The sequence below is a fragment of the Lepidochelys kempii genome, chromosome 11, assembly GCF_965140285.1.
Source record: "Lepidochelys kempii isolate rLepKem1 chromosome 11, rLepKem1.hap1, whole genome shotgun sequence".
Classification (NCBI taxonomy): domain Eukaryota; kingdom Metazoa; phylum Chordata; order Testudines; family Cheloniidae; genus Lepidochelys; species Lepidochelys kempii.
In genome coordinates, this window is record NC_136390.1 from 58,621,355 (window position 1) to 58,649,021 (window position 27,667).

Consider the following 27,667-nt stretch of genomic DNA (forward strand, 5'->3'; position numbering starts at 1 on the left):
CAATGTGATACAAGCACCCCTGCTGGAAGACATAGAGCGGAGCAATTCACAGTTGCTGGCGTCAGTCACACATCACCTTGACACAGTTGAGCGCCAATTCTGGGCCAGGGAAATGAGCACTGACTGGTGGGACTGCATCACTATGCAGCCATGGGATGATGAGCAGTGGCTGCAGAACATTCAGAAGTGTAAGGCCACTTTCCAGGAACTGTGTGAAGAGCTTTCCCTGGCTCTGAAGCTTAGCAATACTAAAAGGAGAGCTGCTCTGACAGTGGAGAAGTGAGCGGCCATAGCTGTGTGGAAGCTTGCAAAGCCAGACTGCTACCGATCAGTGGGGCATCAATTTGGAGAGGGTAAATTTGCCATGGGATCTGTTGTGATCCAAGTTTGCAGGGCCATTAACAGACTTCTGCTAAGAAGTGTAGAGACTCTGGGCAACGTGCAGGACATAGTGGATGGTTTTGCCGCAATGGGGTTCCCTAGCTGCGGTGAGGCGATAGACGGGACGCATATCCCTATCTTGTCACCAGACCACCTTGGCAAAGAGTACATAAACCAAAAGGGGTACTTCTCAATGGTGTTGCAAGCGCTGGTGGATCACAGGGGCTGTTTCACCGACATCAACGTGGGATGGTTAGGAAAGGTGCATGACGCACACATCTTTAGGAACACAGGTATGTTCAGAAAGTTGCAAGAAGGGACTTTCTTTCCAGACTGCAAAATAACCACTGATGATGTTGAAATGCCAATTGTGATCCTGGGAGACCCAGCCTACCCCTTGCTCCCGTGGCTCATGAAGCCATATACCAGCAGCCTGAACAGCAGTAAGAACTGGTTCGATCATAGGCTGAGCAAGTGCAGAATGATGGAGGAATGTGCCTTTGGACATTTAAAAGGTCACTGGTGTTGTTTGCTTATGAGCTTAGATCTCAGTGAAAGCAATATCCCCATTGTTATGGCTGTCTGCTGTGTGCTCCATAATATCTGTGAAACAAAGGGAGAAAAGTTTCACCAGTGTGGGGGATTGAGGCAGATTGCCTGGCAGTCAATTTTGAGCAGCCAGACACCAGGGCAATAAGAAGAGCACAACGAGGGGCTCTGCATCTCAGTGAGGCTTTGAAAACCAGTTTCAGCAATAAGCCAGGGTAATGTGACACTTATCTGTGTTGTTCCTTACCAAACTGTCCCCTCCATTTCATTTTCTCCCCTATAAACTCCACTCCCACCAACCACCATGTGCTGAATGAATAAAGAGCCTTTTCTCATCAATCGGTTAAGTTTTATTATGCACACAAACACACAGAGACAGCAAAGAAAAGTAAGATAACCTGGGGCAAAAGGCCTGATAACACTGGGGGGGGGGAGGAGAAACAAGGAAAGCTTGCTTACAGATGAACTGCAATAACAATCAAAGGTGTGGGAATGGGCAACTTCTGGTCCTTGTACCCTCCCCTGGTGTTGAGTACAAGGGATACCGAACTTCCCACCCTTCCCCCCACATAGGACGTTTGGAGGGTGATGATGGCAGCACGTTCATTATAGGCTGAAGAGGTACTCTAGCATCCAGCTGCCTTTCTTGAACCTCAACCAGACGCCTCAACATGTCTGACTGCTCCTTCGTAATCCACAGCATTCCTTCCTGCATGCTTTCCCGTCCTCCCTGCTCATGTCCATGTGCTCGGACAACGTAATCTTCTATGCTCTGAGCTCCATCTTGTCATTCTTGGAGGTGCGCATTAACTCATTGAACATGTCCTTCCGAATCTTCTTTTCCGCCTTCTAATCTGTGAAAGTCTCTGTCCAAGTGTTGGGGATGCATCAACAGACAAGGTTTCAGCTGCAAGGAATGCAAAGCACAAGGGTAGCATTGACAGTGCACACATTGTTTCTGGTGCAAGATTATTTTTTTTTTATAAAAAAACCCCACCCCTCAATACCCTTCCCTGCAAGCCACAACATAATTAAAATCACTGGCTATTGCAAGAGTCTGTTTGCTGCTCCAGCCATGGTGAGTAAGGCCACGAGGCATGAGCGAGAGGTCTTGTGCTGCTGCTTTTATGAAGACATCCTTGGGATCACATGTTGCAACTTGAGAAAAGCCCCCTTAGCCCTAGCAACCTGGCTGGTGCTTGAGAACAGGCACCAGTGTAAAGACCCCCAATAGTTTGTTTTTTACAAAAGCGGCACCAGGTTGTGGGGGAAGAGAGACAAACAAGAAGCCACCACACACCCCCATTTTTTCAATGCTAGTTGCAATACACGCTGATCCCTTCCAATCACATCCACGGAACGTTTGGGAAAGCATGGTTGTGTGACCCAGCGTGGTTGAATTGTTTGCAGTTTAAGGGCTAGCATTGAAAACTTCCCCCATTTCTCCTACGTGACCCTATGCAATATCACTCTCCTGAGGGTAACAGAGGCGGCAAAGGAACAGATGCTGCAAGCGTCTGGGTACAGACCTGGTCCTTATGCTGCAATGATGCCAGCAGAGTTAATATTGGAGTGGCATGGGAAAGTGTCCTACCATGGTGGACAAAATAAGGCAGCTCTTCCCAGAAATCCTTCTGCAAAGATTTCCAAGAAAGCTTCCTAGAGATCTCCATCGAGGATTCCTGGGCCATCCCCAGGTACATAAACAGTCTTTTTCTGAGAGCACCTTCTGCGTAGCTGGAGTGGCCATCAATACCCACTACACCCACTTTTTTATTCAGATTAAACATAAAAAATAATAGCATGTAACTCCTACAGTTTGATTGGAAATGTGTACTCACCAGAGGTGCCTTCCCCGGCATCACGCTCTGCCACCAACTGGTCCTGTGAAGGGATGGGCTCCAGGGTTAAAAACAGTTCTTGGCTGTCAGGGAGAATGGATCCTCCGCTTGCCTGCCTCACATTCTCCTCCTCCTCCTTCTCTTCCTCGTCAACAATGTCCTCCTCATTGAGAGGTATCCATGGAGCAACTTGGGGTAGGGTGGGGTCTCCCGCCGAGAATTGCATGCAGCTCCTCATAAAAGCAGTATGTCTGTGGGGCAGAACCAGAATAACTGTTTGCCTCCCTTGTCTTCTGGTGCACTTGCCAAAGCTCCTTTATTTTCATGCGGCACTGCTGTGTGTCCCTGGTGTAGCCCTTCTACCCCATGTGATCTTGGCATAGATGTCAGAGTTTCTTCTGCAGGATCGGAACTCTGCCTGCACAGACTCTTCTCCCCATACAGAAATAAGATCCACCACTTCCTGTGTACTGCATGCTGGAGCGTGTTTGCACTCTTGAATCTCCATGATCAGCTGGCCAGCTCTCCATGCTGATGAAACAGGAAATGAAAATTCAAAAGTTCCTGGGGCTTTAACAGGGGAGTGGTTGTTTCCTGTGTATCTGGCTGATGCGCAGTGGAGTTGAAAGTGCTCTCCAGAGTGGTCACAGCAGAGCACTGTGGGACACTTCCTGGAGGCCAATACATTTGAATTACACAACGCAGTGTCTACACTATCCCCATGTCGACCCGTGGATGTTGAATCAAGTGCTATGCCTCTTGCAGAGGTGGAGTACAGAAGTTGACTTGGTAGTGTAGACACATACATTATTAGATCGACTTAACACAGCTTATGCTGACCTAACTTTATAGTGTAGACCAAGCCTAGATGACTTCTCGAGGTCCCTTCTAGTCCTACGTTTCTATGATTTCTATTATGTGAATTGTTTGGATGTGAGGAGAGATACTGCCATGTACCCAGTCTATTACAGGTTACAATTAAGAAAGTCTGTCATTTGAATTTTTAAAAAAAATGTTCATTTGGTTCCATGCCATAAGATATCACTACAGGCTTATCTGCATATCCTATTATAATTCATAGTTTTCCACTAGGACTGCCTCAAACTAATCAGTAGTCTACAAGCTAATCAGCTCACACACTGTCACAAGTGGCATAATGCAACTAATTTTCCTTTAATTCAACTTCTAAACAGGAAGGTGAAAGATCAGCTTGAACAAAAACAGGCTTATCCTGAACTCATGAATTGCTAATCTTGATTAATGGGGAATCACTGTGTAAAAACATGGCTAATTCACTTGCTCATGTCCCTTTCATCAAATGTCGTGGAAAAAACGAGCACACTTACACTTCACAAATAAGGAGTGTCTAGACTGTCTCTCCCCTGAATTTTAAATCTTGAATGAAGTTGTGTACACTAAAGTCTGGAAGTCCTGAAAGCTCTACAGGACAGTGAAAAGGCTTCCAGAAAATAAGTGGCATAAAGAGCTAAAAATAACAGAGAAATCAGAGGAACAGGAATTAAATATTAACTATTCAAGTACAAACAAACTATTCAAGTACAAAATGTTCAAGCCTAAGAGAGAGACCTGCAATACACATGAGAAACAATGGATTGCCATTCTGTTTGGGTTACCAACATATAAGGTGGGTAGGGAGCCCTTTGCTACACTGGTTGATCAAATCTTGCATATTTGAGAGCAGAACAGTTTCCTGGAGGAAAGGCTTTTGCTTTCACTGGTGTAGACTTTATTTCTGACTCAACTCTTTCCCAGGCACAACTGAGGACTGGCATGTCAGGAATACTGAAAAGCCTGTGTGCTGGAGAGTCTATCAGGCTGTTTATCATAATGCTAGACTGTCAGAGCGGAGGACTAGGGACTCTTTTTTTACTCTTTATTTTTTACAGCACTTAGTGCCATGGGTCTCTGATCCCTGATTAGGCCTCCGGCTGCTACTTCAGTGTGAATAACAAGTTCTGTGCATGTAGGGTTTGTCAGGTTGGGCCTTTGATTTACTAACAGAAAACAATGGAGAAATCTAAAGCAAGGTGAAATATCTACACGAGGATTGTGAAGGAGGGAGCCCTTTTGAGAGTCCTACAATGGTGGTACAGGATGCCACCCACTATGGCAATATTTGCTCCAACTTTTTCTCATTTTTTCTGCTAATAGGGTGACCTGTCAGCCTCCTTTAGGAGCAGTGGGGCCCAGGGCCAGCCATCCCAGTTCCAAGGCACAGCCTCGCTAAGGACAGGCAATCCAGGGAAGGACCAGCAGACACTTGGCCCCCATTCCCAGCCGGTCTCAGTCAGATGACTAAAGACGCTCATCAGGTAAAGAACAGTGCTGCAGTTAGGATCATTTATGAGGACTAGGAAAGGATCTGGGGGCAGGCGGGGTGGGAAGAACTTTCCTGAGAGGGCCAGGGGACAGGGTCGGATGGCAGAGCTGCCTGGCTAAGAGGGCATTGGGACCCAAAGCTCTTCAGCAAAGGAGAACTGGGACACAAACGTCTCTTTGCAGGAAAAGATTGAGCCTGGGTTGGTCAAAGCAGCTGTCTGTTAAAAAGCCTGAATAAATTAGGCCCCCAAAAGGGGGAATGTTAATTTTAAACACTCGTGGCTGTGAGTTATTTTATTGGGGAATCTCAGCCAGGAGGGAAAGTGAGGCAGGGGGATTGCAGTGCCATGCCACAAGGGGGAGTGTTCTAGGACTGCACCCTACAACTTCCCATTTTTATAACAGTGACAAGTGGGGTGTGGCTCAACCACCTCTATTCCCACCTGGATTTAAAGCACTAAGTATAGTGTTGCATGTACAGTACAGATAGTGCTGAGGAACTGGAAGTCCCTGTCCTTGGAGGGATCACTTAGCAAATTACCCTGGGGTTTTCCATCCCAAACTAGTAGGAAGAAAGAATCCAACAGCTGGCCCAAGGCCTGGTATATTACTCAATGTTGACTTTGAAAGTAAACAGTGACAGCAGAACAAATCTCCCAGTTGTGTTTTTCAATCAAGTTTTGAAAACCTTTGAAAGTGGATTCAGCACTCATTAAAGGTACAAGGTTGAGAGTGCTGGAAAATGAAGCCCTCTAATTAGCCCCAAGATTGACATACTTTGGACAGAGGCTGTGCAAACTTTGCCACTCTGCCTGACTAATCTGTCTTCATCCTACTTGGGAAGGACCCCATCTCAAAAGGTGAGAGGAGCAAATCATTCAATTCTCAGTCTCTGTGGAGAATGCCAACAAAGGGACCAATTGTGTTGTGGAAGCACACCCCCTGGAACTGGACCAAGACCACCAACACACTTCTAATGAATAATCCCCTTTGGTAAATCCCTTTCCTTTCCATTGAAATCTATCTGGGCCCAAGTCCCTGGGTTCTTTCCTTCAAATCCCTCTTCAACACTCATTTCTTCTAAAATGCTTCTTTACCATTAATCTGCATGTTCTACCTTATATACAGTATTAAAATTCTAAAGAAATAATACACAGCCACATTTTCTGTGAAAAAGAGTAGTTTAGTGGTTAGAACATGGGACCAGGATTCCTGGGTTCTATTCCTGGCTGTACCACTGGCTCGCTATGTGAACTTGAGCAATTCACCTTACTATGCCTCAGTTTTCTCCATCAGTAAAACAGAGATAATGCCTATCTAATGGGCATCTTGCAAGGCCTAGTGAGATTCATAGTGAGAGCTATAGAAGTGCAAAGTAGTTTTGCCAAGCAAGCTATTCTTCAGCGGGGTTTTATCACGGAAAAATCTTTTGATTAAGTATGTGTAGCTCTGAAGAACGATTGCACAAACTTTACTCAAATGAGAAGTGCTCTTCTTGTCCACCAATTTACTGTTCTGTGCAGCTGAGAGAGACACACTTGAAAGTAAACGAAACTTTGAAAATCCTCAACCACAGTGTCACCACAAACAGGCACTGTAATGCATATTGTATGTTGGAAGTTACATTGCAAATAAACTTTGTTTTCCTGGAAATATTATCACACCAACCCAGTGTGACCATCTATCCAGAGCAACCTAGCACAGACATGAATCACTCCTACATTGTGTCTATTAGGCTACTTAAATGAAAGCCTGCCAATTAGTGTTCATGTAGAACCCACACTGCTCCAAAATTAGTGTCCAAGGAGTGCAAGAACTAGGGCTTCATCTATTTACTCTTATCCATCCTTAGTGGAAATAATGAAAACTTAACGAAGGCAAGTCAGGCACTGCTCTTTACCTTACTCTAAATTCAAGAACAAGGAAACATCCAATGCAATAGAAATGCAACAAATTTAAATTGATAAAAGGAAATATGCTTTCACAAATATAACTTGTGGAATTCATTGTCACAAGGTATTAAGGCCAAGAGCAGAGTAGGATTTTAAAATGACTTAATATTTAGATGACTAATGAGGACATCAATGTACATAGTATTTTAAAAATCAGGACATGTATCCCACATTCTTCAGGATATGTGCCATCCACAAACTAAAAGGGTTAAGAAGAAACTTTACTTTTTATCAGCCAGCCAGGGAAAGCAACTGCTCAGATAAACAGCCTAGGAATGGGAGAGTCTGAATCATTCTTTAAAAGTTGGCAACGCATAGTTCTACTGTGAAATACACTCTCCAAAGTACTGTGCAATTGAACACATTCCACCATTTTCTGTATTCAGCTGACAGCTGGAAACCTGCACAGGATGCCAAATGTATGTGACCTACATTAGTAGCTCAAAGGCATTTGCTGGAATGAAATCTAAGATATTGAATCTTTTAGCCTGGATTTCTTTGAGAGTATTATGTACAGGATAATGGTGAAACAGATGCACTACTTTTCAGCTTCCTGGCATTTAAAAGCTTGTTAATCTGTTTCTCACTTCCCTCCCTTCCCCCCAAAAAACAGCACAGCTCTTTTTTGTGCCAAAATATTAACCTGTTAACAGTACAAATATATATTTCTACAATGCTAGCATTAAATAAAACACTCTCAGTCATGTCTGTGTCTTGGTGTAAACATATCCCAATTGGTTCATGTTAAATTACTTTACTTCTTGTACTGCAGTGATGTATACTTGCAGTCAATGAATCAATTTTTATTAGTCTTTCCATGTTTATGGAGTCTCTTAATTTTTTTTATATGGATGATTCATTTCTGCAGCATATATAGAACTGAATCGATCATTGTGGGACACATCTGTTTTGTTTAGTAGTATCAAATGGTTTTATTTTAAGGCTGGGGTGTCCCCCTAAAACTCTGAGGTAGCTACCACACTACGATAAGGGATACTCAGAATGAGTTAAATGAAAACCCTGCCTGGTCCGGGCTGTCCTGCCCTGTGGCGGTGTCCAGGGTCAGGGCTGCTGATCGGCCCTGTGCCAGGGGTCCATTCCTGGTCCCACTCTGGGGAAGGGTCTGTCGGCAGGGGCCGGGGCATTGGGCATAGGGATCTATGGGGGCACTGGGGTTCTCAACCTGTGACCTAGGTAAGACATTGTGGGCTGCATAGCGGCCAACAGTGATAAATAGGTTGAGAACCACTGTCCTAGAGAGCCTGTTACGATTTTGTTTGATACGTAACCATTTGTTTCTGATATTCTTACTATCATTTGAACCTCTGTTCTTTGATAATGAACTTATTCTTCTTTTCACTATAAATCTATCTAAGGGCTGTGTGTTATGCAGAGTGGTGATCCTGCATTAAAACTAGCAAGCTGGTGTGTCTTCTTCCTTTGGGAGTAATAAATCTGGCAGTTCTGGGGGGGATGCACAGAGGACTTGGGAGTTGGTGCATGCCTATACTAACCCATACAGACAGAGTGAGGCCTGCAAAGGCCTGAAAGGCAGCGCTTGTTTTGCCAAAGGCTGATGGTTTCAGGGAGTTGATCCACAGCTGGCACAGATGAGACTTCCTCACTTTAAAGGCAAGTGGCAGTCAGGTGATTCACCACCCTGGGTATCCCTGGGAAGCATCACAGTTTCCTATATCACTTATGGGGAAAGGAAGCTCACTGAAGACTTCAAAATATGAGGTTTACAATCTAGGCTAGGCCACTAAAGACATTTTCTAACATTCACAGCCCTTTCTCTTCACTGGAATTGCAACCAGTTCCAGTGGTAGAAGATATGCAGACGATTCATCCTTTGCATGTAGTTGGGGATTTGTCTCAAGCTTTTCTCTTGTGTCTCAGTACCCTCAGACTTTGCATCTGGTTGTGGATCTGAACTTTGCAGCTGGCCCCATAATGGAATGAGAAGATGAGCTAGCCAACTCCTCAAGTCCTCACTCAGATTTTCCTCAGTCCTCACCCTGGCCCCAATTCAGTGAATAACATAATCCCATGCCTAACTCTAAGCATTTATTTTATTTGAACTACTCACCTGCTTAAAGTTAGGCATGTGCTTACGTACTTCACTCTTACCAAAGATAGGAAACTACGTCTGGGCTGCAGGGATGCACATATCCCTGCTTTCGATCCCCAAATGGGAATTCCTCTCTTGGAGTCAGGCAGCTTAGGTGCCTACACTGTTTCCTGCAGGAATAAGTTAGGTGCCTGTCTCCAGCCACACAAAAATGGTTAGAGGAGGAGGAAGAGGTGCCCACCTTATTACTTTTAGCCCAGTGGTTACAGCTTTTACCAAAGATGTGAGAGACCCAGTTTCAAAAACACCCTCTCTGCCCGAGAGGAAGGCATCCAGATGCCTAGAGGGAGGTAGCAATGCATATCCTCAAGGGCAGAAATGTAGGAGCTGAAGGAACTTTTACCCTGAAAACTTAGGTGCTGAGTGAATTTAGGCGCCTACAGGGTTCAGCGGGAGTTTGTGAATCACAGTGGAGCCAAAACTGGGACTTACGTACCTAAATTCAGGACTTGGGTGCCTAAATCTGGTTTTCCAGCTGTCATAGTCATCATGAAGAGACATGCACAGTTAAAACTGTTGTTTATTTCTACAGAGCTACAGAAGGTGAATTTGGCCCATTATATATACATTATATTTTACAGAGATAACATTTGCTGCTAGAAGAAAAAAATTATAATTAGAGCTGATAAAAAAATGAGACCACATTTCACATAAATATTTGCAAAAATTTTCCTTTTTATTGTCAACATTTTGAGAAAATTTTTCATTGAAAGTTCAAAATTCAGAAAATTTTAATCGGTCCCATAGCTGGTTAAAAAACATATTTGTACAAAAATCATCCTGTTTTTCCAATCATCTCTCAAAATTTTGATGAAAAATTTCACTGAAAAATCAAAAATTTGGAGAAGTTTGACCAGCTCTAATAATAAAAATACATATTTGGATTTACAAAATGTGCTCCCACCCCATTACATAATTGTGTGAATGATCAAAAATGAATGATCAGAAGCAATCAGCTTCCATTGACTTGATGATGTTTGAGAATTTAGCCAGGGGATTGTTTTCCTTGAGAAGCTGCTACCAGAAAATGAAGCAAGTCAGTTGATTCCAAAATTACTCAAACCAAAACTATTCATCTCATGCCATAGACGTGCAAATCACATTACAGAAAAGATATAGACAGATTTCCTACCCCAAAATGCTTAAAGTCTAAGTGATACAAGTAGAACAGGAAACAGGATGACAGCATCTGGGAGGAGAGTTATGCTGGCAGTGTTGTCACTTCGAAGGCTAACCTTTGCATCTTGATATTACAGTGCAATATCTCCCTTTTCCATTGCCTTAGTTTTATACCACTGATTAATTTGTGTTCTTTCTTTTTATTTACATGTAAAATAGAGTATAGGATTTTGTGAAAGTTTTGTATAAAACTTGAATTATGAAGTCATTGGAATTAGGGGTTTGTAATAGAAATACTGATAGAAACTGAACTGGAGCGATGTTGATGAACACAACTAACACAGCTCTCTTTTCTTATTAAGTACGAAGGTTATTCTTAATGACAAAGTATTAGCAGGACTATTCTGATTAGTATTCTGTGTAGACTGCCCTATCTCTGTAGTCAATTAAATCTGATTATTGCAATTGTTACAGGTGGAGTAGTAGCAACACTTTTATTAAGGTTGCATTATAATTTCGTTTTTCCTAACTTTTGAGAGCTTGACTTTGCAATGTGGTCGCAAAGTGATTTTAACACAATTGGGTTTTTTGAATGGAAGTTCATACTATTGTCCATTCTTACAATTTTATTGGGATCCTTGCAATATTTGGCATTTTCCTTAAAGTTCCAGCACCTAAACTAGATGAGAAACTCAGTTTTGAGCGATTAAAAAAAAATCAACTTTCTATTTCTGATGGTTGCAGAGAAAAGCTTGAAAATGTTACCCAAATGTACCTTAAAGACTCACAAATGAGAAGGCAAATTAAAAAGAAACAAGATTGGCTTAAAAATTATGAGTTTTGGGTTTTTTTAATTTTGTGGTTTTGGTGGGCCTTTGGCATTGGCAGTACTGAATACATAGGTCTGAAATGAAGGCAGCATTAAAATACTTTGCTCTACTGTGCCTATGCTTCAGACATGAAAGCTGAGTGACACACGATTTCTCGTTTGCAGTTTTCAGCAGTTTGCAGCAAATGGGAAATATCTTTCGTTTCTGGCAGTTCGTGGTAAAGTAGAGGAAAAGACTGCCAGGGCTGAGATTTTGTAACTGGAAAGAACATTAAACTGATGTGGGTTGCTTTCATTAAAACCTGGGGATAAGGACAAGCTGCTGAAAGCAACTCTTCATTTGATTTAAATAACTTTGATTTTTAAAGAGATGTTGTTTGTTTCCAGTAAATTCTCTCTTTAAAGGAACTCTTTTTTTCAATGAATACATTTCTAAATGGGCCCAAAAACATTCCTACCATATTGAAGTTGCACTTTATGGTTAGAAAAATGGGGAAAACATATTAGGAAAGTACTTTAAACACATATTAAGTTATTTGGTTCCTGGGCTCCTAAGGAACAGCCAAACATGATATGTTAGTTTCCCTTCTTAGAACCTGGACTACCCTGCAGTTATAACTCTTTTTATTTGAATACTAGATGCACACAGAGATTAGCATTAGCTTGAAGAGTTGACTTCCTCTCCCCATTATTTATTCTTTTTCAACAGCCAGAATGATTCAGTAGGAAGCTCTGGTCCTCACACTTCTGTATGTCCCTCAACCTGTGTCCCAAGAAACTATGCAAAAGGCAGTGACTCAAAATGGTCACAACTTCTGAGCAGTCAGGACGCTTTGGACTCTAGAAGTGAAATCCTGCCCTCTTGAAGTCAATGGGAGTTTCACCATTGGTTTCAGTGGGGCCAAGATTTCACCCTAGGAGTAAGGTTATTTCCTTTTTTACAAGCGTGGACACAGATACAATAAATTATCCTCATCTGTTTAATGTACAGTGGGCCAAACCCTGCAGTTCTTACTCAGGAGGTATGATTGCAGCACATGTAGACATGCCTTATTAATCTGAGATCTAGCTAGAGAAAAGCTATCTCAAGTAACAGTAGCAGTGAAGTCAAGGTACCACAGGCTGCAGCTGCTCAAGTATGTATCCATGGTCCTGGACAAGCTGGGGGACTAGAATTTAGCTAGGCCAAAACTAACTTGGGTATGTCTACATGTGCTGCAATCACACCTCCCAACTGCAGTATAAACATTCCCTAAAGTTCATGAGAACTCTGCCTAAATAGAATGAGTAAGATCTCCAGGATTTGGCCCAATATCCATACAGAATATGGCTTTGAACAGAGATGGTTCGTAAAAAGCAAAAACATAGCACAGTTTAGGCTTGTGCATACTCAAACTGTAGCCACCTCACAACAAATACAACACTGCAAAAATTATTCCTGCCTAGTTCCAGTCCCAGCTGTAATTTTTTCCTCACTATTCCAAAAGGTTCTGGCTTAAGAACTTGATCCTTCAAGGTGCTGAGCACTCTGGTCCAGAACCATCAAGGCAATTATCACACGCTTAAAGTTAAAAACATACTGAAATGCTTTGCTGGATCAGGGTCAGAATGTCCAGCACTTTGCAGGGCTGATCCCTGTAACATTAAGCACTTGATCCAAGACATCTCCACCAAGCCAGGGACAAAGTTATTTTGGCCATTGATATCAATGGGGCTGGGATTTCACCTTCTTTGTCTTCCTCATGAAAAACTATTTTAGGCAACTTCAAAAAAGAAACCCTGATGACCTCACAAGCCCTGAACTCAAACATATATACTGTGCTCAAATACACTAGTATGGGTAAAAATTAAAAAGATTCAGAATTCTATATGTGAATTAATATTGGCCTTATTACCATGAATACATTCCCCCACTGCTCAGAACTATTTGCCAGTGTATTTAATGCAGTACCATATGTCTGATGTGATGTGAAAACACATCTCAATAATGTCTTAAACAAAAATGAGCCATAATTTTAGGCATAATTGATATCCTCAAGATATGTGCTTTTCACAGTGGCAATGTCTGCAGCAGTGATCATTCTAATTATTGTTAAATCCAAACAGTAAAGAACTGACAGGGAATATAGCTACCAGGGAAAGTTTAACGAACCACATGTTTCTATAAGGAGGTTTTTACAAATAATCTGTCAGATACACAGGTTGGCAGACAAGAAATTGCCCATCTTTAACACAAAACATTATGTTAATTAGAATGATATTTAATTAGGTAAGAGCATAGGCTATCAGAGAGTATTAAAGGTAATAGATACTTCAAATCATTATTAAGGATGGGCTGAATTCTGAGGTCCTTACTCTGTTTTTATTCAGTCCTCTGCATCAGTGGGAGTTTGTCTGAATAAACAATGAGTAACAAGCGAGTAAGCACCTCAAGATTTGACCCAATAATACCTTAGTACTATTCAGAGCTCTTTATGTTCAGTGGGTGAAATCCTGAAAACAATGGGATGATGGAAGACAAGTAGTTTGATCCATCAATTTCCTCACCCTGATAACACTCACTTTAAGGTTTAAATAACTATACCAGAACAAATCAGTGGAGAACCATGCCCACAGCACTGTTGGATAGAGATCTGACAGATCCAGGGATTTACAATTCGTGCAGAATACCATTGAGAGTGGATCTAGTAGGGGGCTTATCAAATCCCTGCCCCTGATGGAAAAGTAACTTGTGATGTATTATTCCAATCGTGGGGAAAAAAAAACACACAAACATATCCACTAGTCCAGCTGAAGAGGATAAAAACATGATTTATGATAAACTGGGTAGATTTTTCACACCCAAACCATTTGGAAGACTTTTTTTCTTTCAAGATGCAACCACAATGACACATGTGAAGGGTTCTTACAATGCATCACCATCACTGCAAATGAGAGTGGAGAAATATTAAAGAACTAATTAAAAGCATAATCTGCCAAAGTTGATTAGAATGCAAGCTAGGTATAACTGCATGCAGAATCAATTAATGACAGCCAAAGTTACAGTAGTGAGAGAAACAGTCTGAAGTGTTACTATATTTAGATGATAATAAAGATACAGAAGAGCCAAAAAATCCCACAGAATGAAGATAAAAGGTTAAAAGCATGTAGGAAAGACGAAGGAGACAACGAGATGAACAACATTACAAGATTTCAATAACACTGAAGACTTCAGTGGGACAACTTGCCTGAATAAGGAGAACAAGGCTTGAAGCTAGGAAGGATACAGTTCTTTTTAGGTGACAGTAGGTTAGAACCTACTTCCACTGACACAAAAACACCAGGCTGCTTCCCCACTGAGAATCGATGCTGTTGTCCACCAGCATTAACTGTTTAACACCAGTGTAACTCCATGGGGGCAAGCAATGATAGAAACACTAGTGTAGACTCGGGATAAGTGTTTTCACCTACCACCATGTCAACTTTTGTGGGCAGGGAGTTTCTATTTAACATGTGTTTGTACAGTGTCTAACACACTGATTCCTGGCTGCAGCCCTTCAGCATTACCAGCAAGCAAATAGTAATACTAAAGAACGCAGTGCTTCTGTTAGGTCTATGCTAGACCAACAATGGGAGAATTGTGAGTATCTCAGTGAGGACAAGGCTCCTTTGAATTCAATGGGAGCTGGACTGAGCTTCTATAATGAGATTAGATGAGCAGATATCTAAACTACCCTGCATATGTTTTGAGAGTTTAAATCACAAGCAGTAGACCTAAATGTTACTTGAATGTCTCTTATTCAGAAATAAATATCTATCAATGGCCTGTTAATTTCACCTCCTAAACTTTTTATATTATTCCTGTGCTATTGTTGTTTGCACTTACCATGCTGCTACTCTCTTGTCCCAGGGCTTGTCACACACTGGCAGCAGCTTCACATATTCATTTCATAGCACAGTACCCACAGCAAGCTTTGTTGTCACAACTGCTCAGTCACTTGGCTAACTGCAGTTATTGGTTTGATAGGTTCCAATCAGGGTTTTGATCTCGGCATAATTCTGGAATAGCATTGCTGAGTGTGACAAATGATATCTTACTAAACCCACACCCTCGGAAATTGTCAGCAGAGTGCAGCTTCTATTCCATTAATCACAACATTTTGATAAGGTGATTGTAGCTAATTGGTGGTATTCTTGGAATAAACCCTAGCATTAAGTTTTACTTGACCTTGAATTACCAACCTAGAATTTGATTTTTATTTTGAATCTAGAGTGTACTCCCTAACAGGGCTAGATAAGAAAAATAACAGAACTTAAAAATATCTGATTTTGGGCTTCTTTCCTTAAGATGCAGCTGATTATTTTACACAGTTTGCTTAAAATTCACAACTGGTTGCCGGCCATTTCATTACAATTCAGTATTCCAGGACTGAAAATCTGATAATTCAGACTGTTGCTTGCAGAAACGCAAGTACACACCAGCATGGCTGCAGAATGTGTACTTCACTCAGTTTACAAATGAAGGGTGTATACAAAGCGTACAGCATGCATACTGTGGCCTTGTAATTCTTATAGGCAAGATGAACACAGAGGAATTCTGATTCAGATTCAAGTACAACTGCACCCACAAAGAGTTCTGGAAATGTCACACTTCCCATTTAACATTTAAACTTCAAGACAGGGTCTTGAGAATACTAATAAAGTCCTCCAGCCTAGCTCTCTGAACTTTGACCCTCATTTCAAGAGCTCCATTAGAAGCAAATTCTTAAAAACAAACAAAAAGAGTAGATGTGGTTTGAGCTGCCAAGTTTGGATCCAGAGCCAAGCTTCCCCAGGCCTCACCTTTAGAGATTATTCTGTTTAAAAAAATAAAAGTTTATTTGCACTATTGCATGATAGTGAAAATAAACTGTAGATGGGTGCAGGGGCAGAAGAGGGAAGACCACTTTCCACCAATATTTAGCAACTATACATAGCATTTACTTGTCCACAACAGATTTTCCTTCCTTTGTTTGAAGATTTTGTTGACACACAAAAGTCAGAAAGAAGGTTCATTATGGCCCCTCCATTCCACATTTTGACAATAAAGAAACTGACGTGACAATACATTTTTTTAGTCAGTTCAAGCTGGCATATGTGAGTCGCAGTCGTACAGTACACTACGTTACAGGCACAAGTTTGGTAACGATCAGTCGCCTCCCGCTGCCATGCTGTCAGCTGTGTAGCACTACAGCCAACTTGAATTAAACTCAAAATAGATGTTTAAAAAACAAACACACCTTAAGGATTAGTGTGGAGACAGGCTAAACTGTGCAGAACATAATATCACCCAAGTGGTAATAAATAGCAGGCCTGTGTAATTTGCTGGTGGATGTTAGTCACAGGGAACAACATTTCCTAAATGACTTGAGCAATATTTGTTTACTGTCATGACCAGTAAATGATCCCTAACCTAAAACTATCTGTAAGTTCAATGGTGCCACAATGTATGTTAGTGAGTTTACCATGTTTAATAATAAAAAACTTAGCAGTTCTCCTCCCCAGCATGTTACAAACATTAAGTGAATCATGTTTTGTCTACTGCAAATTGATAATAAAATTTGATAATTTATTTTATTAGGTTGCATGCTAAAGAAGTTCTTTTTGTTTTTTTTATTTCTAGATTTAATCATTAATGTTGAACTGGACAAGGCTTTTTTCACTACAGTTGGCTGCTTTTCAGAGTGTATTGTTTATTGTTACCGAGAAGTGTCATCTTGAAATCTATGCTGTATTTTTTGGTGTTCAAAATAGCTGGTTTTGAGAGAATGGGGTTTCCAAACTTCACTGGGACCACTGATGGCAATCACGTGTACACAGTTTGCCCCGCTCAAGGAGCACATGAGTACATGAACCACAAAAGGTACTACTCCATTATTATACAGGCCCTTGTGAACCACACAGCCTGATTTATGGACGCCAAAGTGGGCTGCACTGGACAAGTTCATGATGCCAGGGTTTTCCTGCAATTCACTCCCGGTGCTCTGTAGCCTGTCTGTGCCTTTCCATTTGCCATGAACCCTTTTCCCTTTGGTATTGTTTGTTGGCCTTGTCCTAGATGTCCACCATAAGTTCATCATGGAAGCACTTCCTCTTTGATTGCTCCATGACAGTTCGGAATCCCAGGTCCTGCTGGTGTGTGTCTGGGCTGCAGAGGGGGAAGGACCTGAAAGCAGACATCAAATAGTACATTGTTGCCTCAGTACTTTAAAAGAGGTTCAGTGCATCCTCAGAGAAAAGTGCCCGTGGAATCTGATGGTATGATATTTTGCATAATTCAGCTTCATTATATTCTCAGAGGAACACTTCAGTTCCCAGGAGCTCCGTCGACATAGCTGAGTTAAGCAGAGTGAAAAGAGTGCACACACAATGGTAGGTGAAATTTACATACGCTATATGTTTAAAAATTGTAGACCTTTGTAGCCCGAAGGGTGCCATGGTTTACTACTGAAGGTTTCTCAGTCCTTTCAGACATTCCACATTTTGGAGGACATAACAATCCTGGCGGTTCCTGAATGACAAAAGGACATGCTATTCCAAGCTAGCTGTAGCAAGCCAGTCACATATGCCACAGAGGTTTTCAAGCTTATGGTGACTGAGCAACACATCTATGATGAAGTGAGCTGGTGTCCTACAGAGGAAGTCCCAGAAAATATGCCAGGAAGACTCCACAGGGAGGCAAATTTCGGCCAATGCTCGGTCAGTTCCTCCTACCATACCAGGAGCAAATGTGAGCATATCACGCTGAGTTCTCTGTTGCTGCCTCATGGAGCCAAAGTCCTCACAGCCTGGTCAAGGGTCTGAAACTACCTAGAGCTGAGAACCTACCCTCCAAGCTAGTGAGACGAGAGAAGACAAGGATTTCCCACTTCCTATCTTCCAGCAAATTCTCCTGCCTTACACACCTTCCTCCATCCCTTGCCTTGCGTCTGCTCCTGATCCATCAGCTAGCTTTCTCACTCAGTGGCTTCCTGCTATCCCTGTTGGGGGCTTCTTCTAGTCCCATAACTTCCCTGCTACATGCTGCTTTCTTCTCCTCCTGTGTCCCCTCTCCTCTCAGTCCCTAGACCCCAGCCTTCCTGATTCCTCACAGTGTCCCCCAATCAGCCTGTCTACCTGAGCACCCCCTACCCTCAGCTACTCATTCCCTCCAAACCTACATGGTCCGAATGCTCCTCTACCTCTACATAGTTGTGTCTGCATAAGCATGTTATGGCCACTGTTTCACACGTACAGCTTCTGTAAGTGTGGGTATTAGGGGGATAATTTCATAGGATGTGAGCCCCCAAACATGTTGGTCTGCAAAGGGTGCCCGCTGTAACTGATCCTGATGCCACCAACTCTCACTCAAATCACATAATTCTTCTTTAAATTTACCTCTCTTGGCTCTTTACTCTCCAAACACATCGTACTGAATCTCAAGTGACAGGATGAGCCAGACAATGTAATTCTGATGCCTTAGCAGCCTTCTCCTGTTCATGCTGTGGGGTTCATACTTACTAATATACTAGATATATACACAGCTGTACATCACATGCTGCGCTACACTTTACCATAATGACCACAACTTCTTTTCACTTTGCCATGCCCGCTGCTCATTAGACACCATCTTTGTGGGCAGCAGCAGCCTACATATCCCTGCACTTGTCTGTTGGCAGTGGCAACATAGGACGCTTGCTGGATTTTGTATAACTTTTCTCCAGCAACTGCTTGCCCTAAGTTTTACTTGATCCTCTATTTGCATGTTGTGCTATAAAGGGCAAAATTAGACCCTTAAAGTGCAATTATCCTCAGAAAATGGCATTCGTGTGTTCCACATTTATTCCTCCCCAGGAGGAAGAGGTGGAGGTTTAAACCAATTTATTTAAACCAGTGCAAATGTGGGTGTAGGTAAGGCTTAACTCTCAACATCACTCCCTTACTAGTTGCTGTGAGGATGGGTCTCATGAGATCCACAATCCATCCCCTGGCTGTGCCAGACTTCCCATGTGACCTGGAGCAAGTTGCTAATACAGTATAGTAATGTTTCTCTACCTCACAAGGGTGTTCTGAGAATAAATGTATGTATGTTTATGAGGCGCTCAGCTACTATAGTGTAGGGGACCATGGGTATCTCTAAATAGATACAAACAAAATGAAGTTTTGTTCAGTACCTAGCAGGACTGGGCCCTGACTAATCTGAACCACATCACTTCCTTATTTGCTGTAATAGTCATTTATTGACCAAACTTTAGTTTAGCAGCATTTCTTTTGTCCTTGCTTTTGGTCCTTTCCTGTTTTTTCTAGTTATTCGTATTATCTAATCTTTGTCATTTCTTTACTCCTTGACCATCTTGTAATGACAATGAAACGCTGGTCATTGTATCCACTGTTTTCCACTTGATAACAGCTTTTTCTGCCTGTCAACCAACCTCTTTTCAAGCACTCTATCAAAAGCATAACACATCCACTATATCAACAGCATAACCTCAGCTGCCAGATTCCTAATTCCAGGACCCAGATTGCCAGCAAATGTGTCACCTCTGTCTTGAAATATTTATATTGCTTTTCAGACAAGTTTCATGTTAATTTCTAGATTTTCAAAGCAAACTCCAAAACCATACATAGCTTTGCTATTCTCATTTGCTCCTCATACTCATTTGGCCAGGGTTATTTTACACTCATGATCTTTTCCCTGTAAAGATCAGGTTAGGGTCTGGATGCGAACATAGCTCTCGAGTGCAGTCTCTGATTCAGATGTCCCCTTGCTACATAAGTTTAACTCCCACTAAAGTTAATGAAAGTTAAACTCACATATGCACAAATTCAAGATGAAAATAGACCACTCAGTGATCAGAATCAATATTCAAGAGAGACTGGATGGCTCAGGTGACTAGGAATTGATATGGTGTCTTTCACTTCAAGATCCCTAGTTTGACTCCATTGCAGGTCACTGTAAAGTAAATTGCCATCTCTCAACTGATTGCCAGCCAATGTAAACACAGAAACCACTTTTGTAAATGCCAGCTTTGTTAGCAGTTTCAGAAAAAATGACATGGGAAAGACTGAAGCACCACTTTGTTGCTAAAGCATTCTTCCCAGAACAGGTATAAGGCACATGGACAAAACAGTGTGTGGAAGTATTTTTGCTTCCTTTCTGGTATCTGCTCAATGGATACATAAGGAACTTTTTATATAGTTTCCATAAGAGATCAGCCCAAACCACAAAGTTTGGATCTAAATCTGTATTTGAACTTCCCTTGATCTGATTTTTTGGTTTCAGTCCATCTTCCAATGGAGCTATTTGGGCACCAACACTAAATTCACTTTAGAGCAGAAAGAAGAACAAGACTTGAAAAAATACTCAAGAATGTAGTGATGAATAAATTAGAGATTTTAAAAGAGGTGCAGAAAACTTTCATAACCAACCCTGAAACTCAGGTCAGGTTCACTCAAAAGCTTCCAAGTACCAAAGCCTACTTGGGTTGTGGGATGATGTTGGTCAGAAATAGTTTTGTTGGAGTTGCATAGTTTAAAGGTGAAATGATGTTAGAGACCAAGAAGTCTTTGGATGAATTTTGTTCAGATCTTCATTTGACCACAGCACTCAGAGTAAGATGCAAGTGGTGCACAAATCCAAGCAAAACAAAATGGGGAGAAGTGTGTGCAAGTCCCTCTGTGGCCAAACAACTGAGTCTCACAGAGCCTTACTTACTAACACCAGAAAAGAGTGGTTTATTATGAAGATGGAGGGTTCTGTTGTGGTTATTGCCCCAATCTTGTACCACAAAAGTCATTAAGGGCTGAGCCCCCCTTAGAGCATGGAGATGTACCTTCGCAGTGATCGGATGTGTTTTGCTTGTGGTGCAGAAAGAGGAAAAATGCTTCTGAGGTGCTGGGGAAAGCATGCCTGCAAGTAGTGGCTAAGTAGATTGTGTCCCTATGTAGTGTCTAGTCCAAATTGTAGATAAGAACCTACTACTGCAACCAGCTAATGGAAATACTCCTTCAGCTCACATGGTAGAGCTCTGCTCTTTTGGTGCTAAAGCTCACAGATTAAATCCCTGCTAATGAAGGATGGTGGAGGTTTTATCTCCATTGTGGAAGAGTAGCTTTAAATTACCGTAGCACCAGGTGCCTGGTACTGCTAGACACAATCATAATCTCAGCCACTCCCAGACCTGTTTTCGGCCAGGTAGCATTGCTGGCAGTGTTAACACTTCCCACACCTTCTTTCTGAAAGAGAGCAAGCAGCTGGCTTTTGGCTGCTCCCTACACAAGAGACACTCCCTGTATCCTTTCCATCCTCACTTTGTATAGCTGTGCAAGAGCCAGGAGAATATGGTCCTGAATGATCTTTTATCTGTATGGAACATTTTACAGATCATTACATTTGCATTTTTCCTGCACTTCTAGCTACTAATGGATTCAGAGGCTGTCTCTCAAAAGACACAACACAGAAGAGGCAGCCCAGAGGGAGGTGCTTTTCCTGCTTTACCTGGGCTGCCTATGTGCTCCACTGTAGCTCAGAATCTACATGACTTGAGGGAAATATTGGTACCTTAAGTAGACAGACTCTAAAGCAACTGTAGTTCTCCATTACTGTAGTATCTGAGCATCTCACAATACGTATAACACCCTGTGAGATAAGGCAATGCTATTATCCCCATTTTACAGAAGGGCACCAAGGCACGCAGAGACTAACTTGTCCAAAGTCACTCAGGAAGTCTGCAGTGAAGCAAGGACTTAACGCAGGCCTCCAGAGTCCTAGGCTAGTACCCTAACCACTGGACTATCTTTTCCACTCATAGACTCCTGATTCTATCTTTCAACAGAGAGTTTGTAAGTATTGCTGCTTATCACATAGCTTTATAAATGACAGATTTCTGTGGAGGAAACAGAACTATCCCTACATGGGTCTCCATAAAGTTTATACTTCCGCATGTACAGAAGATGAGAACTGGACCCAAAGTAACTGTCTTCCTTTTACGGAAGTCTCTATATGCAGCCTGGGCAAAGAACCAGTCAATATTGATTTCTAAAATTTACTACAAAATAAAAAGGTTAATAGGGTGCTTCTAAAAAACACAAAAGACAGTTAACAAATTTGTGTAGTCTGTGATACATAGTTTAGTGATGAGTTGGTAATTTTTTTAAAAATAAAAGTAAAAACCAAAGATCTCAATTGGCAGACATTTGGAACAGTCCTTGAATGAATGGTTCCTGGTTTCCTGAAGAATGGTTTGGTTTGAAACAGCCATTGCTGGTGTTCCATACAGAATATTTATTGTTCTTTCTACTTTCCTATTCTGTCAGTTGCTGTACATGGCAATTTTTTCACATCAACTTCTATGTACACCTACAGGCTTCCCAAAGCATCCATTCCATTTGTACCTTTTTAACTCTTCAGAGTCTTTAATGTTTGTATCAGTTGTATTTAATAACTAAACAGCTCACCACTAAAACTGTCCAAAGACTCCAGTCCTCACCAAGACCAATAGATGAAAATAAAATGTGGAGTATCTAGACTAAACAGTTCTGAGCTATAAAAAGCCATAAAAAAGTTAGCAAAATTTTCCAGAAGTGCAAACACCTCATTCTTTGAACTCTCAAATTGCCAAAGAAGGCGTAAAACTTTTTTTCTTGGAAAGTGCATCAAAAGTGGCCAAATGGATTTGTCTGCAACTTTCACAAAAAATGACTTTACAATTAAGATTATGCATTAATAAAATCTTCAAATATCTTTTTCTGTTAGAAAGTTGGAGGCAAATCTAAATAGAGGTTTAGAATTAAGTTCCATCTCAGCCTTTACTTCACTCCTGCATGGCTACAACAAACCTAAAACAGGACTGACTGTATTTTTATTTTTTAAATTGCACTTCATATGCGATCCTTTAAATTAATGGGAAAAAAGAGTGACCTTTGACTGAACGGATAGTTTATGCATGAACTAAACAGCAGGTTCCCGTTTCACTTTCCCACATTCTCTTTCTCTTCACTCTCCGAAATCCAAATATAATTTGTAAAGCCTTTGGAGCCTTTCATCTCACATGTTACCCACTGGGTCCCACAAAGCCAGTACCAAACTCAAGATTTACATGTATTCTCCTCTGCCAGCAGGTGAGCATAATCCTTGTTTTATAAGCATAATGAACTATTCTTTTGTATTTCAAAATTATTTCCAGAATTCCCAGACAAAAATCGCCATAAAGGTATACTTCAGGATGTAAATAAATGTCAGTTAAACTAAAACGGCATTAGTAGAACACTAATGAAAGAAACCAATGTGAATGAAGATCAGAAAATTCATAGTTAAGGTTCTAAAAGCAAAGTAATTCTAACCCATTATTCCTGCCCATTATGCAACATAAAATAACCAAGTACCTAATTTCATGCCATAATTTTTCAAATATGTGGACTCTTCCAATCAGTAGATATTGTACAAGGCAGATGAGACTGATTAGGGGTTTTGATTCATTGAGGAATGGACACTACAATAGGTACTATAAACCAAACTGTTTATGAAGGTGTGGGAGGTTTTCTGGCTCTGAGTGGGTAAATCAACTGTTGGTTAACTTATATCTATAACATTCTGATGTTTTAATTTAATAGATATTTACTCATTATATCTTTAACCCTGTCTTTACAAAAATTTGGACTAAGAATTCCTAACTCAATTTTTTAGAAAGTATTTTAAAATATTTATCCCTGGAAAACTTGCTGTAAATGTTTACATTTCTTTCTGAGAGTTTGCCAAGAATATTCGCAAGAAGATTCATGTAGTAACTGTGACTTGTGTAATTTATCCCATTTTTCTCATTGCAACACTGTTGAATAGGCCAGAGTATTTTTCAATCTTTATTCCATATTTTGAAAAATTTTTTTTAAATGTCCATGATGTAAACTGTATCAAATAATGATAGGCCAAATAATTTCTTACTGTGATTGGAAGGAGAAATACTAATATAAAGAAATACTAATAGAAGAAAATTATGTATATGCTTAAGAGGGAGGAGAAGGGTTGCAACTGGTAGCAGCGAGAGCTGGTTGAAAAGTGGTAAACGTGTTTGGGGAAATATTTTTTAATTTTTATTTGCTCAAAAATGTTCACAATATTTTTAAAATGTTCTGATTTTTTTCCCAAGAAAACCTGGTGATTTTTTTTTTCATTTGTTGAAGCCCAAAATGAAAATGTTTCAGTTTCCCGAATTAGCTTTCCTCTTGCCTCTCCCTTCCTTTTCCCCTTCATCCCTTTACTGCAAAATGGTGTGGGCAGAAGACAAAACAAAACTCTGAAAACATTTTGGTTTTCATTTGTTGTCAAAAAAATCAGGAGGTTTATGTTTTAAAAAGGATTTTTTTCACAAAAATGTTTGTTTTAGAAAAAAATATTATTCTTCATCAGAAAAACATTTTAAAAATTGTTGATTACCTTTAGTAGCAGCTCAAAAGGGACACAGGTTGTGGCGTGGACCCTGAGGAGAACAACAGATACAACATGATCTCAGTGGAACATTTGCCCTGTGCACAGTGCTGGAGCCCCATATTCCTAGACAGTTCAGATGATAACATCCTCATTCATCCTGAGCTATAGTGTCTGAGATGCTGTAGCTCCTCTGCACATTCCTACCTACCTATCTGGGAGCAGAATCCATGGATGCTGGCAGACTGTGTCTATCTGTCTGTTTGTACAGCCCTTAACAGGATGGGACCCAATACTGCTGGAGCTCGTAGGCACTGCTGCAATGCAAATGAAAATAAGTAACGACAAACCAAGTACAGGAGATTCTTTGGCTTGGAGGGAAAGTACTACAGCATGTAGAATTCCCAGACTCACTTCACCTCTTTACTGTGCTTTTCTCCCCCCTGTGCCACGCAATGGAAGGGTTTCATTTGGCCAAATATGTCTCAAAACAAAATGTTTTTGGCAATTAAGTAGCTACATCACACTTGAGACATGAAAACAGTTTTTGCAGTTCATAGTATAAAAAGAGCCTTAACCTTAAAGAACTTTGGGTCAGATTGTGACACCGTTATTCACTATAAGTATAGTACCTTATTCTTCAGGGGGATTCACTAAAAAAATTGAGAGTAAGGCACTCTTCAACCTCAAAATACCACAATCTAGCCCAGGGGTGGACAAACTTTTTGGCCTGAGGGCCACATTGGAGAATAGAAATTGTGTGGCGGGCCATGAATGCTCACAAAATTGGGGTTGGGATGCAGGAGGGGGTAAGAGGTGTGTGGACTCTGGGATGGGGATGGGGATGAGAGATTTGGGGTGCAGGAGAGTGCTCTGTGCTGTGATCGAGGCGTTTAGAGTGGGGGAGGGGGATTAGGGATGGGACAGGGGGTTGGGGCATGGGGAGAGGTTCAGGGGCGCAGGGTCTGAGCAGCGCTTACCTCAAGCAGCTCCCGGAAGCAGTGGCATGTCCCTTCTCCGGCTCCTATGAATGGAGCGGCCCCCCGACCCTTGGAGTGGGGCCATGCCGCAGCTGCTGGGAGCTACATGGTGTGACCCCCGACCTGGTGCCCCGGCTGGAGCGCCAGAGCCGGGTTGAGCCGCGTGGTGCAGCCCCCAACCTGGTGCCCTGGCTGGAGTGCAGGTGCGGCCCCTGACCCAGTGCCCCAGCAGGAGCTCGCGGGCCGCCTTAAAACAGCTCCGGCCTGCGGGCCGTAGTTTGCTTACCCCCTTTATGAGTAGGGTTACAGTGTTATCCTTACACTTTCAGGAATTTATGTGTCCATGGTTACAAGGGCATACATAAATCATGAAAATACTGGAAAATTAAGCAATCTAACCGCATGGGCTTGTTTCATATCCAAAATAATCCTTATTTCCCCCCCATGATTATGGCAACTCACAAAATCATGGCCTGTGCTATGCTAATACAAGTGTGCTGAACCTGGAGTTGCCATATGGGAGCCATCCCTGGCAAACCTAACTTGTTTCCCTATTATTTTTAAATGTCTTTAATTTACGAGGGGCCTTGGGAGAGAGCCTCATTCCCTGTTGGGAACTGAAAGAGCTGTCCCGTGAGAGTCGCCTGGTCTGATCCTTTGCGCAATTAGCAGGCTTAACTACTGACCCCCCTGCCCTCTCTTGCTTCCCTTTAGCCACCCAGGCAGCTCTCCCACAACCGCCCAGCCAAAAAATCCCCAGGGCTTAAAAATCATGGACATTTTAAAATCAGCTGGGAGGCAGGCATGGGTCCCCGAGCCAGCCTTCCCGCGAAGCAGGCTTCAGTGGCCAAGGGAAGGTGCCTCAGAGAAGAGACGGTGGCGGGGTCCTGCTCCGGGGAGGCTTCCTTTGTACGCCTCTCCAAATCCGGGCTGCCTCAGTCACGCACCGACTCTGCGGGCGGGGCCCCGCTGACGGCTCTGTCACAGGCACCCCCCTCAGCCCGGGGGGGAGCGGACCGGACCGGACCGGACCGGACCTCCAGCTCTCCTGGGGACCATCCCCCGTTAGGGGCTTTGTCTTGTACCCAACTATTAATCCCAACCGGATTTTTCACACTGGCTCTCGGGCGACCCGGCTCAGCTCCCACCTCGGCCAGCCCCTGGTCAGGGAGCGCCACCAGCCCGCCTGCGGGGAGACACCCCCGGTCCCCTCAGTGGGCGCGGGAAGCAGGGGGCAGCAGCGGGCCGGCGGGGAGGGGTTTGCCGCCGCCGCCGCCGCCGCCGCCGCTCCCGGCCCGGAGGGAGGAGGGGAAGGGCGCGCGCGGCGAGTGTAGGAATCCAGGCGGGGGCAGGGCCAGGCGCGGATGTGCCGCTCGCTGGGGGAGAGCGGAGCTGGGCACCAGCGGGAAGCCGCCTTGCGCTGCCCGGGCCCCGCGGGGAGCAGACCGTTGGCTGAGCGGTAAGGGACCCGGTGGGGCGCCACGCCGCCGCCGCCCCCCTCTCCCCGCGCTCTGCCGCGCCTAGCAGCGCGGGGTGGAGGCGCCTCTCTTGGGGGCTGGGGGCTTTCGGGCCATTGCATGTGCCATTTCCAGATTGCAGGCTGCCGGGGCGGGGGGGGGGGGGAGGGTGATGGACTTGTCCTCTTGCAGTCCCTGGAGTTTCCTGCGGGAGGATCGGTCCTGGTTCAAAGCGGACAACCCCCCCTCCGCCCCGCGTTGTCCTAATGCCACGAGCCCAGGAGCCGAATTGCCGCTTCTTTCACCCCTTTCGAGAGGTGTCTCTGATAGCCGCCAGGTGTGCAACATCGACAGCGGTGGGGCCCGATCTGATCCTCCTGGCCCGCCCCGAGCTGCCCTCAGCGAGTGCCCCAGGAAGGCAGGATCGGGCCCCTCCTGCTAGCTAGGCAGCCGCGGCTGAGCCCGTTGTGCTGGCGGTGGCCGATATTCCCCCGCCAAAGCCAGCGTCCGCCTGGTCCGGAGCGCTGCAAACACGAGCAGGGGGAATGCGATTGTCACAGCCCGCATCGCTCGTCCCCCCTGCCTGCACCCCCGCTGGTTAGAGCCCTGAAGTTGCCTGGCCCTGTACAGCTCTGTCCAGTAACAGCCCTGGTCACAAATGAGCAGCA

The 27,667-nt window shown here is 43.0% G+C and overlaps 2 protein-coding genes across 9 annotated transcripts in view; one reads left to right on the forward strand and one right to left on the reverse strand.

Moving 5' to 3' along the window:
• Nucleotides 1-1,268: 1,268 nt before the first annotated feature.
• LOC144929131 (uncharacterized) lies at nt 1,269-27,644 on the reverse strand. Of its 5 annotated transcripts, none has more exons than XR_013634432.1 (4): nt 24,774-27,644; nt 24,572-24,614; nt 2,772-3,302; nt 1,269-1,837 (listed from the first exon to the last, which is right to left on the reverse strand). XR_013634432.1 is itself a non-coding variant. In XM_078848012.1 (4 exons), exons 1-4 carry the CDS (start codon nt 27,345-27,347, stop codon nt 17,237-17,239), a joined length of 282 nt encoding a protein of 93 aa, XP_078704138.1. In that variant the 5' UTR covers nt 27,348-27,644; the 3' UTR covers nt 9,939-17,236. The 5 variants fall into 5 exon arrangements, 2 of the variants coding, with proteins under 2 accessions (XP_078704138.1, XP_078704137.1); XR_013634434.1 differs by lacking the exons at nt 1,269-1,837; nt 2,772-3,302 and adding an exon at nt 9,939-17,326 and having other exon boundaries at nt 24,774-24,879; nt 26,633-27,644; XR_013634433.1 differs by lacking the exons at nt 1,269-1,837; nt 2,772-3,302 and adding an exon at nt 9,939-17,326 and having other exon boundaries at nt 24,774-24,879; nt 26,490-27,644.
• SPATS2L (spermatogenesis associated serine rich 2 like) overlaps nt 26,817-27,667 on the forward strand; it is a 146,268-nt gene continuing 145,417 nt past the window's right edge. For 3 of the 4 annotated variants that reach the window (XM_073306330.2, XM_073306332.2, XM_073306328.2), the window contains exon 1: nt 26,818-27,001. The gene's annotated coding sequence lies outside the window, so the exon portion shown is untranslated. Of the gene's footprint in view, nt 27,002-27,667 lie in introns of all 4 variants that reach the window. The other variant, XM_073306331.2, reaches the window with a different exon arrangement.